At 36.6% G+C, this 13,852-nt stretch overlaps 1 protein-coding gene across 2 annotated transcripts in view; it reads right to left on the bottom strand.

Annotated features, from left to right (window-relative positions):
- Positions 1-13,852, bottom strand: part of LOC149260620 (uncharacterized) — a 368,482-nt gene that overhangs the window by 298,072 nt on the left and 56,558 nt on the right. Inside the window, exons 3-5 of one of the 2 annotated variants that reach the window (XM_089420916.1) lie at positions 12,305-12,406; positions 11,704-12,172; positions 9,528-9,576 (exon numbers count right to left, since the gene is read on the bottom strand). In XM_089420916.1, coding sequence (XP_089277042.1) covers positions 9,528-9,576; positions 11,704-12,172; positions 12,305-12,406 — 620 coding nt within the window. The remainder of the gene's footprint in view (positions 1-9,527; positions 9,577-11,703; positions 12,173-12,304; positions 12,407-13,852) is intronic. The other variant, XM_089420919.1, reaches the window with a different exon arrangement.

The raw sequence follows: 13,852 nt of genomic DNA, 5'->3' as shown, positions 1-13,852 counted from the left end.
TAATATCGAATACAAGCATACATACCTCATTTTCCTTTAGGTCATCTTAGATTTCCTTTCAGCAACTTCCTTTATTGAAAGAACTTCAATCCCTTGATTTGCTTTACCTCTTTTGTCATTATACTATCATCCCATGAATTCCAGAAATCTTGATGAAACCCTTGCTTCCTTTTGATTGGTGAACCTTCCGACAAAGATTCCAATAGAGGATTTTGGGCATCCTCATCCAGCAAATGTTTCCTTTTGGCTGATGTATGATGAGCTTTGTACTAGATGACTTTTTCTTCTTTTCCCCATAAGTACCACTTATGTTTCTAATGAGACTTCTAAGAGCTACATCCTTCCATGGGTAAACTGCCATAGACTTCAACTATCTTTCATGCTTCTTTATGATGATGTCACAAGCTCTTGCTTTTAATGATTTTATGATGCCATGATGCATCCTATCATTTTTCTTAGTGATTCATGATAGCCATATCTTATAACAGAAAAACTTGAAAACGGGGACTTCAAAAGAACTAGGTGAGGAAGACTATCTCAATCATAGTAGAGATCTCTTACTTCCTCTTTCTTGGACTTCTTCTTTTCAGCTTCCTCCACTTCTTCGGTGATATGAGCTTCTTCTCTTCCTCTTTTGTTATTGTCCTTCTTGAGTTTAGGGCAATCTCTTTTGTAATGCCCATATTCTTGACATCCATAGCATTGAATCTTAGCCATGTCCCTTTTCTTTTTCTGAGGAACAAATTTCCCAGATTTTCCTCTTCTCTTTTTCATAACGGCATATGCTTGATTTTGATCACTTGATCCAACATCAGTTTTTGCCTTCAGTCTGGTTTCTTCAATTTTGCATAGAGACCATAGATCCTGGAATGAAGTAGCTTCTTTCTTCCCATAAATGCTTGAAGTAAAGTTACCCCATTCCTTTAGTAGCACATTTATTACTACAGTGGTCATCTCCCTGTCAGACATTACTTCTCCCAAATCTTGAAGTTGATCCCTTATTTCAGATATCCTCATAAAGTATGAGGCTATTCCTTCTTCTTTCGATATCCTTAGATTGTAGAGTTTTTGCCTTAGAGAGAGAACTTTTGCAGTGCTTCCAAAAAACAAATCTACCAATTTGTCATATATTTCTTTTGAGGTGTCGAGTTTAGATACATATAGAATGAGGGGATCCTTGATGGATTCTATGAGAATCCTTTGAGCCCTCACTTCTCCTTTCATAAACTTTGCAAGTGCTTGAGCATCTTCTTTTGTTGGTTTGGTGATAGATCCTTTGACATGATCCATAACCTCATTTTCAATGAGATTTAGATCTGTCCTCTTCTTCCATGCAAGATAGTTTGAAGCCCCAACCAATTTGTTGCTTTCCTTGCAAAAGAAATTTTGACAGATTCAGACATAAATATACATACTTGTGAAGACGCTTCTTCCACTTGGTGCCTCTCTTCCACTTGGTGCCTCCTTGAATTTGATGATAGTATAGATGACAGAGAAATTCTCGTAGATGAAAGTAGATCTCTTCAAGAATGATCCTTTGATGTTGATGTCCTTGTTGATAATGATGAGTTCTTGAAGCTTCTTGGATGATCTTCTTCAAGGATGAAATCCTTACTTCAATGAGAGGAAGATTTGCCTTTTGATGATGATGATAACGTCCTTGATATTGCTTTTCTTGGATAAATAATCTTCAAGTGACTTTGATTTGTAGATCTCTTCAACTTGAGTAGGGCCTTAGAGGTCTTTTGATGATAACATGAGGATCCCAAGACTTATTGGTGTAGACTTCTTCTTCGATCTAGGGTTTTGATACTTCTTTGTAGATCTTGACTCCAAGATGATCCTCTTAGATTTGCTTTGATGTCTTTCTCGAGTTTTGATCCTTGAGTATCCCTTGATAAGATGCCCTTCCTTGACTTTGTCACCTTAGCTTTGATACCATGTAAAGAAATCTAGGGCATCAAGATTAGGTGATTTCTCTATTAATGATCACTGCTTGTGAATGCTTTTTACTTCAATAGATTAGGATCTTCTCTTTAGTTAGATTACTATAGTGTTCTTCTTCATCAAACAACTACCAAATCATAAACAATAAAGAGACAAGAAACACAGAATATAGGCAATTAGCCAAGGCCAAAACCTCTGTCACTTGAGAAGAAAACCCAAACGAATTCTTATTCTTATGGAAACTTCAATTGATGAATACCAAGACCAAGACCCTTGACCTATTTTCCATTCTAAGACCAAGACACAAAGCTTCCTCTTCTTCCTTGGGTCAATGATAGTCAAATTCCTTGTTTCTTCCTCCTACTCAGCTACCTTGCAGTGTAGAACAGATATGCAACTTTCAGCCTTGATTCAGAAACCCTTAGCACATGTGGATGACCAACTTTGACCCTTGATTATCCTCGCTCTAGAAGGAGACTTCTTCTTGACAATTCGACTTGAAATCTTCCTTGTTCTTTACCCAAAAATTGTCTTCACAATGTGACTGTGGTAACTCGTTCTTCCTGCGGTAGATAGGAGTGGATTCTCGCACGTGAGGAGTGTACTTAACCCAAAAATGGACCCAAACTTTTCCTTGACCGAAATTCTGCGATCCAAGTGGAGGTTGAGCTGCCAATTTATAGTGGTTTACCCATCAAATAAGCTGACTTGAGTTGTGGGTGAGCCAACATGTCCTTTGGTGTAGGTTCATCACTTAGTCTTGACGCTGACTTGCTGGAGGTTCTTTTGCTTGGTCTTGGAGGGCCTTTCTACTCTAACTTCTACAAATATGTAACATGCCCAAGAAGGATCCTTCATACATGACATTGACTCAATTGGACTTTATGACCAATCCTAAGGGCTCACAATGGGAGTCATAACTAAAAATAAAATTCCTTGCTCGGGAAACCCATGAGACAAGCATTAATAATAATTTTTTTCTTCTTAACATCAATTACATAAAATCACAATTACACATGTCATTATGAAGACCGAACATAGTTACACTTTTCAACAAGACCCCTAGAGACTACATAGAAATATACAATTGTTGGGACCTGTTGACCACTAAAGACTCCATGCCCGGGATATATCAGAGGCTTCATGTACCATCAGAGTTCACTATATCATCATATTTTTTCACTATCGTACTCAGATTCCATAAGCCCTACGAGGATGATGTAAAGTGATGCTAGTATGATGAGTTAAGTCATGTAGCAGGCCTAGGTAACTTAGGACCTTGTCATCAAGTGAGTTTACTCTGGTATGTTTTTTTCAATTGGTTAATTATTAGGTGCTTACCGGGACTTAATAATTAATTGAGTTTTGCCTCCAAACATAACCCCAAAGTCGGAGTGCAACTTGATGGTGAGGCTTTGGGTGAGTCCTAGTGTCTAGAGTCATTGTATATTACCATACTAGATCACTCGTAAAATTTCATGGAATTTGATTAGGTCTAGGGGTCAATTTTTTTATTTTTTAAATTTTCCGCAAGCCAGAAATTTAAATAAAATCTTAATGTAAAATGTAATAAGTGATGTCTAGAGAAATTGTATGGGGTGTATGTGCTCAAAATTACACCTCTCATCCTCAAATTTCTACTGTGACACATTTTGAGGAGTAAAAAATAAGTTTTAGACCCTCAAAACCCATTTTTCCTAAGTTTAATGGGAAATGTGGCAATAAATTAGCCAAGAAATAAATTAAATGGAGAAAAATAAATAACTCCATGTGACAAAATGACATGGAAATGACTTGGAAATTATCTCAAGTCAAGGAATGAGTCAAAGGACAAGTGGAAGATGATTTGGCACCTAACATCATCAATGCATTGACCACATGTGGAAATCGAATTTCTGGCATTAAAGAAGGGAAATCGAGCTAGTGACTTGGAAAATCAAATTTATGGAGGATAATCACATGTGGAGGAATATCTTAATGGAATATTTGATGGAGGATTTGATGGAGACTTGTCTCCACTTCCACTCCTCTTAGCTCTCACACTTGGCATCTTCACTCAACAAAAGGTACAACACTTTCCCCGAGGAGGCCCGCACAATTTCTAGATGGAGGATCAACGTATGGCATGAGGATGAGGTGTCATCATTTCGTTTGATGATTGAGATTAACATGAGTTAACTCCTTGATTGGTTCACACTTGCCTTTGTTTGTCTTCACACTTGGACAATTCGATTTGCGAGCAGAAATTCCTTGGGCCACATGAGGAATTTGATTTGCTTGAAGACTCACATGTGTTATGGCTCCATCTCCACTTGGAATTCGACTTCCTTCCTTGCGATTTTCTCCATCTCCATTTGGAATTCGACTTCCTTCCTTGGGATTTTCTCTATCTCCATTTGTCACTTGGTTGTTGCATTGGGATTTGCTCTCATTTATCTATATAATAAAGCTTTGAGCTCTCATTATGTATCATTGTTACTAGTTATTGTGCTTGCGGAAACGTTGTTGCCTTGTACACTTTTAGAATTATCAATAAAGACTTTGGGGTTTCATTCATGAAGTGTTCCTCCTTTTGGAGTGTGATGAATTGTTGATCATTGGTATAATTCATTTTACTCATGCTTTGATCTAATTTGTTTCCATATGCTCTTGTAGATTTGTTAATGTAGAACTATCTTGCATTGAAATTTGATTTAGAAGTATGCTCTAAGTATAGAATGCTTTAGTTGGCTTCAAATAAATATCTAGAGTTTCTTATCATTGTTTATTGTTAAATCTATATGGAACTAATTCTTGACTGAAGTTTTGTAGAGTGAACATCTTGTTGGGATCAAGGAATCAAGTGTGAGGGGAAGTCTTTGGAGAGACCAACCCACTCTTGATACATTTTCAAAGGAGCTCTCATTTGTTCTTTGAGTCTTCATAGTCTTATCTTACAAAGTGGTTTTGCAAGGGTTTCGGGACAGCTTGTGCACAAACCAAATACTTGGAGCAAGAGGAGATCTGGCTCTCATAAGTCATACGCTTTGTAACTTCTCCTTCATGCATTTGGCAGCCTTCTAAAGGCCTTCTTCCCATTGTAATATTTAATAAAAGATCAAAATTTGCTTGTGGGAGCCTGGGATTTTACCCATGGCATCCCTCCTCTCCATTTAGAGGGAGGACTTTGTGGGTGGATTGACTTTGCATTTTATTCTCTTAGTTTTCATACTCATTTCATTTGCATGCTTAATTGGAAATTAACACAACCTCACTTCACATTTCATTTGCTAATTTTGCTATCCAAGTTCTTGCATGTTTAATGTTTCAACATTTGCAACTTGTATCTCAAAGCAATTTCATTTATTTGCAAGCATTTTACTTTGTGGACAAGCTTTGATTTATCCATTTTTGCACTCAACTTGTTAAATTGTTTCACAACTATTTGATACATGCTTCATTATTGTGTTAACTTATGCTATATTTTTGGTGATTATTGGAGCATTTTACTTCACTTGAAGCAATTTTACCTTAACCAAAAAGTGATCGTCTCATTTCATTAGCTTGTCTACTTTCAATCAATTGATGAAGCATATGCAACACTTGTGAGCTAATTTCCATTTTATTTCTCCAATTGAAGTTATATTTGCAATTTATGTTGAGCACTATCTCATTTATTTTATTTTGAAGCATTGCAAAATCAATATTTCTTTGGGGAGAACTTACATGCATTTCATTTAGGCATATTAGCACAACTTGCATTTCTAATTCAATTTACCTCCAAGCATAAGCTTGGTTGATAGACATCATAGGGCAAAGATTTTCTTGGAAAGTTCTTCCAACTGGTATGAAGTAAAGTAAAGTGTGTGACCCTACAGTTATGAAGGTAGCATTGTCCCCTTGTAGGCACATGTGGCTTGTAAGGATTAGGGGAAGGGTATCGTTAATGACGACAAGTGCATCCTTGGCCCCCCTTCTTTGTGGTCACCCCAATTTTTACCCTTTGGCAAGAGTTTTAAAAGAAGGTCTCTCACCTAGTATAAGCATTTAGTCTAAAACTTACCAAGATAATTCCATTTCACTTTAGTCAAATGCATCTCATCCTAACCAATTCTATTTCTAAAGCTTTATTATTTGCAAGTTTATCTCATGTGCTTGTTATGGTGAACATCTATTGAAGTGATCATTTTTCATTGATGAAATATTTTCTTAACAAGTATCATATCTTTCCCTTTTGCAATTGCACGTGAAGCTTTGGTTTATTTTCATTTCATTTTTCAAGTCACTTAGATTGTTATTTTTACATGCGTTGAATCATGAATGATAGTACCTTCGCTTAAAGCATTTCTTTAAGAGCAATTATATATCTTGCAAATTGATATCATCTTTATCTAACATTCATTTGTTTTGCAGGACTACTTGGTGTTTCATTTTGAAACATTTTATTTTTGAGCAAGTGTTTATTATTTTGAAGCAATATTGAAGGCATTGGTTTTACATGCTTATCTTTGAATTATGTGTTGATGGTTATTGTGAATATCTTTCATTTCATATCTTGTATTGCCGATCATACTTGTTGAACTTGCTCATAATCTTGAACTAGTCCAATTGACTCTAGTATCTCTTAGAAACTCATATCATATAACTTCTCATTAGGGACCACCCCCCTTAGCTTACCTAGGAGAGAGCTTTAACAAAGAGAGTCGGGAATAAGTAACAACCCCATCTCTTAGTTTTGCCACCAAACCACACCTTGTGGGGTTAAGGGTTTTTTCTCACTAACTTAGGTGTGTGTGCAAGGTGGCAACAATAGTACCCTCAAAACTTGGCCCCATTGGGAAAACCAGCGTCAATGAAATCAGCCCTTGGAAATCGACCTTCCTGATGAAACTCAGCCATGGAGAATTAAACCTATCTCACCAGCAAATCACCCCCCTTTCCTCTCACCCCATATGGCACTTGCACACTTGAAAAATCAAACTCTCTAGATATTTCAGCCTCCTCCACAATTTGGCCCTCCTCTTTAGCAACGCGGCCTCCCTCTTTCCTGAACTCGACCTCCCTGAATTTCTCTTGAGATTTCTTGTTCCACTTTTCACTTCTCTTCAATCTAGTCAAGTCTCTCACTCTAGAGAAAATCGCTTCCTCCACAATTGTGTGTCTTCACCTCTCCCTTAACCTTATTTTATAATTTCATTAAGCCAAAATCCCTAACCCTAATCTCCTAAGTGATCAATGGCTAGGATTAAATCCTAAGCCTCACTTGAGATCAACGGTTGAGATTATATCCAATTCACTTAACTAATTGTATTGTTTATCCTCAACTTTGGCCTAAGTGTCCACAATAATTAATTAAATTAATTATTGTACTTTTCCTAAGTTCATCTTAAGAAAGAAATCATAATATCACTTACTCCACCTAGTGAGCACCTAAAGAGGCAACAAAATGTCTCCGACATGCTAAGACACCAAGCCAATGTAAAAGACCTTCCGAGGCTACAAAATCAATGGGTTCCCGTCTAATTCTCATTTCTGATAATATTATTCAAATTTGCAAGATAATGTGTTATTTAAAAGAATTTGAACTTTTTTATTTTTGTATTCTTTAAAAGCTGTGTTTTCTGCATTTCCATACTCTTTTAGGTGGGGGGCATCACTTTTCCACAACTAACTGTTTCAAAAACGTTTACTTGTTTCCACATTTTGTAAATTTGTACAACTTCTTCAATAGAAGTCAAGCCCTTTCTCAAGGCCCTATTCTCCTCTTAGAGATTGACATGTTTAGGGCAGACAAATCCTACTAGTTTTTTGAGGTCCACTCATTCCTGCAAATTGTGTTGTAGCTAAAACGAGACCAAATTACATTGCAGATATGACTCAAAGGGCCAAACATATTTGAAATCAGCATCACCAAAAGGCACCATGCGAAATACATGTTAGAAATCCACACACTCCAGATCTGGTCTATCTTTAGCTAGAAACATAAACACACTAGCAGTTTCTAACTTCAAAACAACTTGCACAACGGAAATATAACAGCAATCAGATCAATGATCGTACACAAGAGTTTAATGCCCAAATCTTGTTCCTTATCAGTCCCTTAATAGGAAAACCATAGGGCTCCATACCACAGATCATGGCCATTTAGATTCCCAGTACAATGCCAATAAATGAGATCAATCCTTTGACCAACAAACTAGGGCTGAGGCCAAATCCATAGGCTCTCATCTGCCCAAAAAAGATAAAATAAGTACACAACTGTACTTACTTCTTGTTGCTGTCCTTGGCAACAAGTCCTTCTACAGTCCTTTGTTACAGCTATCAACAATAGCCCTACTGCAGCCCTTTGCTTTATGTTGTTACCGGCCCTCCTGCAATCTCTGTTACACAACCCTACTCCTTGCTTTCCACAGCCAGGAGCACACTGCCTGCACAAGGCCTACTCACCCCCGACTTGTCCCACAGCCGCTGGCCTTCCTGTCCACACTCTGCCCCTCTTTTATGTTTGCGGCAGGCCCTGCAGGTAGACTCCTTAACTTGGCCTCTTTTGCTCACACAACTCCTTGCTGTGGCTTCTATCCTTTACTCGGCCTCTCTCTAGTTTGCTGCAGCACTTCTAGGGTTGTCTTTTTCCTTACACAAGTGTGTATCCTTGCACCTCTCATGACTTAGACTATCCTTTGGCTACTTATAGTTGTCCATAGGTCACTTAGGGAACCCCTTGTTCCATTAAGGTGATGCCAACTCAAACTGATCAATAAATTAGCATATTAAATTGCTTCCTTGGGTTCCAAGCCCACCCACTTTGGAACAGAACCTCAAACTTGGGTGCCTCGCCCACAAATTCTTCTTTTTGTGGGTTTTCTCCTCACAAACCTAGCTAGCACCAAGGGCTTGTGGGAGTACTTCTCAAGGCCACCTAATTTCAACAATATATTACTTGTTTCTTTACAATTACTAGAGACTCCTCAGTCTTGGATGCTAGGACTCAGGAGTACTTTCTCATTATATTTGACCTTATCAAACACCAACCGAAAGATCCTGTGGTCATCAACGATTATTCCACAAGATACCGACATCCTAGGCCATTCACGTCAATGTATTACCCAATAGGATCTTGTATTGATATTATAATGTACTGTCAATTTTTAATGTAAGATGAATGAGAGGTACTCCCTATTTGTTATCTCCTTTTATTTTCAGGTTTTCAATAGAAGTGTTCCTTTTTTAGTTCTTCACTGTTATTGGTCGTCATTTTCAATCTTTGGGCAGAACAGAAAGAATAGTGCTAAAACAGAAATTCTCTTTCATAGGTTTATTTATTTCAATGATAATGATGGCCTCTACTTGATATAGGTAAAATATAGTGGGCTTGAAGTAAGTATAATCAAAACTACTGTCCTGGCTGGACATCCATAACTCAAGGCCAAATTTTAAAAATATACATATTTAGAGATAATCAAACAATGCCTTTTCCATCTTAATCTCTGCTACTTATAATTTGGCACACTTGAGGTCTAAATCATTAAGAAAATACTTACAGATTTTATTGCCATAAAGATGAGAAATGCTGACTTGAAAAGAAGCGCTCAAAAAAATACCTTTTTCCTTGTTTGACCTTGTTGAGTGAGAGATAAAGCCTCCTTTCTTCTGGAATAGGAATATCAAGTATTCCAAGCCAAAAAAGAAAACTAATAAGTCATGATAAGTTACTTCAATTCTAAATTTGAAAAAAGTAAATTATGATGTGCTAATTAAAATCTTAGATGGTATACCAAGCATATTATAAGAAAGAAAAAGAAAACACAGTAAACCACTGCGTCAGAGTATTTTCTTCTCACTAGCATCATTGGTCCAGATCTAATAATATAAAATAATCTCGGGGAAGAGGGGCTCTCATTTCCAATTTTTCTTCCATTTTGTAAATTCTTTGCATTGCCATTGTCACTGTCTTTAACCCACAACATGAAACAAAGCAAACACTTAAACCCTTCTACAAAGAAAAAGCCTCTTCTCCATCTTTGTTCGCCAACAGAAACCAATGAATTGGTTTTTCCTGTTTTGCAGAATTTTTCTTGATTTTTAGCAGTAAATTGTGGATAGAGTGAGCTTTCAGCATTCATTGATTTTTGGTAATGCACTGATTCAATTCTCTGCAGATTTTGTGCACAACATTGTTCTTTGAGAGTATTTTTATTAATGAGAAAACATTACTATCTCTTATCTGTCTTTTTTAACTTTGTGGGCCTAACCTGATTCCTTGAAAAGCTTCAAGGTCTAGACCGTCAGTTGCCAGATCACTTTAAGTCAAATGGGCTTTAGGTGTTCTCGCTATCCCCTCTGGAGCCGTATCACAAAGAATATCTCATTTTAGAGAGGAATTTTGTGACTTAAGTGCAGTTAATAAAGCAAAAGCAAAATCACACTTGTCACATGAAATAGTAATGTGACATGTGGGTGGATGTAAATAACTCAACGACTGTGCTGTAACAGAAAAGCAGAAAGAAATTATACTAATGTCCACAAGTTACCAAATTAGATCAACGAGACTTGAAAAGTATGGAATACTTCAATGGTGGTGCATGATTGCATAAGGCAACTACAAAAAATCTAGAATCTAGATTGGCAAAAGGGCCAAAACAAAGTAACAATACGAAGGGGTACACCCAAATTGCTAAGCCCTGGACAAATAAATAGAGACCAACCCCGTGTGAAGGGAAAAGCAAATAAGAATGAGGACTCCTATGGAGGAAAGGAGTGGACAGATCACTCTTTTATATCATTCAAACAAACAAATAGTAACTGATACAAGCAAAAGAAAGGGATTGCGGCAAAAGATTTAACCCACAATGACCTACGGAGGGCAAGATAAAACATAGGCATTTCAACAAATAGGATAAATGCAAATCGCCAAATATGGGGAGTGAAATGGTATGATGCGTTTATGTCTGTGAATAACCTATTTCAATTCATTAGATTGTCGTATGAGAACAACATTTTGAAGACCTGCATGATGCCCTAAAGGATACAAACCCAGGGTATGAAGGCTGCAAACAGCTGATCTGTCAGTCATATGATTAAAGCCAATGAATAGCAAGAAATATGACCCTATTGTATAAACTGATAGTTGCAGATTCAAATTTTATAGTTGTCTCTACTACAGGGAGAGAGATTATGCTTCTTGTTGTGTTATAATTAAAAATAATAATTGTACTTCACTTGGGCAACTTCTTTTAGTATTAATGCTGGACGGAACTGTAAGCTACGATGCATTTTTAATTTTTTCCTGATGTAATTTTAACCTACATTTAGATCGCTTTAGATCACACACATTTTAGGCACTACGCTTCCTATCCACCTGTTTGTGGTTTTCACTTGGTCACATGGCCCATTTTTCCTTGATGTGGATGTCAGTATATTTCTTCTTCTCTTCAATTTGCCAATCCGTCTTCTTCATCTACATTTATTGCTGAAAATATTTATAGTCTTTAATAAGGAAGACGCAACAAAAAAGATTAGGAATTGTGGGACTTCATTGTGCATTCTCCTTTCATATAATCAATAAGCATAATGATATTAACACAACAGTAATAGAAGCAAAAACTGGTGTGCACGTGCCCTTTCAAATTATAGCAATAGCAAAAAGCCTCCTTAAAGTGCATTTAAATTATTGGAACAATTTTCCACAAACCAAGAACAATGACCAAGTTACCACAGGTCATAATAAAACAAGAGAATAAGACAACGAGATGGGAAGCAATGGGCAAGACAACTCACTTTCCAGCAGTTAAGGGCCTGCAGTCTTTTTCTTCTCCAAGCAAATCAGAGAATCTGCGCTGTTCTGGTATCTGATTGCTAAGAAAATTCCCATGTTTTCCTTTCGTGATGAAGCACTTGTTCGGCCTGTAAGAAGAATCATCATGCCGTGAAGAAAACTCATGATTTCTGGTTCTGTTACGAGTAACCATAGAGTGGTTATCATTTCTTCTAAATTTATTGTGTCTTGCATGACTGAAACAACCAGGCTCATCTCCAGAAACATTCCCCGGACTATCTGAATTGCTATCGTTATCTTCCCTCCCAGAGGAAACCTTGTGCCCAGGAGAAAAGACATGATTTCTGAAATGGTTGCCATTTACAAAGGAAGGCTGACCATTTCTTCCAGAAACATTGCACGTTGTATAACTGAAATACCCTGACTTCCCGTCAGAAGAAGAGGCTGAACTGCCCTTGGTACATTTGTTATCTGACTGACAAAACAAGTTCAGTGTGAATTTCCTCTAAACAAAAACTTGCAATTAAATTTTGACTAACAGGAAATTAGTTTGCAGCAATCACATATCAAACATGCTAAGCAGAAAAAAACAAGGGAAATTACCTTCAACTCTAGAGTTACGTAGAGCTGCTAAACCACAACTTAATGATGCAGATCTTGCAAATTTAGCCATCGGACGAACTGATAGAGAGTTGTCCATACAATCTGCAGAAAAATGAACAATGACCTCTTCTATTTTGACACACTAATAAATAATGAAAATTTGCTAGCTCCTACAGAAAATGAAAATGATATCTTACAAACAATGGATATAGATTTCATGAAAAGCGACACGATTTTATATTTTTTTACCAGAAACTAAAGTTTCCAGATTGTAAACTGGATAGCACACAAACAGGCGACAGGATGGTTACCGAAATATTATTTTCATGTTAAACATGACATTGCCAAAATGTTTCTCCCAGTGCAAAAAGTTACACATGCAAGATAAGGCCCAAACCTTTTGGTGACATGAGACAATTGTGAAATAGAAATATGTACTTTTTTGGAGGACGACTCAAATGACATAAAAGTTTAAAACCTGTCTCTCATTCATTCCTCTAAAGCAAGAGATACTCTTTTATATATATATATAGTATAGCTTTGGAAGGTTTTCTGTATAGGCTTGGTGTCTTAGCATGTCTTCTTTCCTAAATCTAACATAGGAAAAGTACAATAATTAAAGTTAATTTATTATTGTGGACTATTAAGTCATTTTCTAAGGATAAATAATTTAATTATTTAAGTTGCTTAGAAATGATCTCAACCATTTGTCTCCAAGATCTTCAAGAAGGGAGATTAAGATTAGGGGTCTGGACTTAATAAAGCTTATAAAAAAAACCCAAGGAAGAGGTGAAGACACAAGAGAAGAGACACAACAAGAGAGTGATTTCCTCTAGTGCGAGTGGCTCAGTAGACTGAAGCGCAGAGGAAGAAAAACACAAGAGGATTCAAAGGCGTATCCAGGAGGCCAAATTGCTGGAGATTGCAGGGCTATGTTGCTAAAGAGAGAGGGAGGTAGATTTGCAATGCTCCACCAAGTTTCCTTGACGTGGGGGCGAGAAAGCGGGGATACGCAGGAGCGGCCTATGCAAAAGCTCCCCACCAATTTTTAGGAAACGTGGGGGGACGTCGGGGTTTTAAAAACTTATAAATATAAAAATATATGATATATCATTGAAATTTTAATATTTATAATCTAACTTTCTTTATCATTATATAATATGTAACACTTACATCATGAAGGATAAATGATAAATATATTAATCATATAGCTAAAGTCTGAAACAAATTTAAAACGAAAAGCATGATATCATATAATCATACATCATACATGTAAGTTTGTAACTGTACAATGTAACTACTAACAATGTACAATGAAAATAAATGTTTAAAGTTTTAAAGTTTAAACCATATTGAAGTTCCAACTATGAATACTGAATATTGAAATAAAAGTCAAGTCTGATACATCAAGAGTCAATTTTTTATAGAGTCAAGACTCAAGTCTAATATATCATATATCAAGATTCAAAATAAATTGAAGTTTGAAACAGAAAAGCAAATAAGTTAATAACATAAGAACATATCAAATGATAAATCATAAATGAGCAT

This window comes from Pinus tabuliformis, chromosome 6, assembly GCF_031772625.1.
Source record: "Pinus tabuliformis cultivar Carrire ecotype Pingquan chromosome 6, CPIR1, whole genome shotgun sequence".
Lineage (NCBI taxonomy): Eukaryota > Viridiplantae > Streptophyta > Pinopsida > Pinales > Pinaceae > Pinus > Pinus tabuliformis.
Note: the sequence above shows the minus strand (reverse complement) of the source record. Positions and strands in the feature narration are given on the sequence as shown.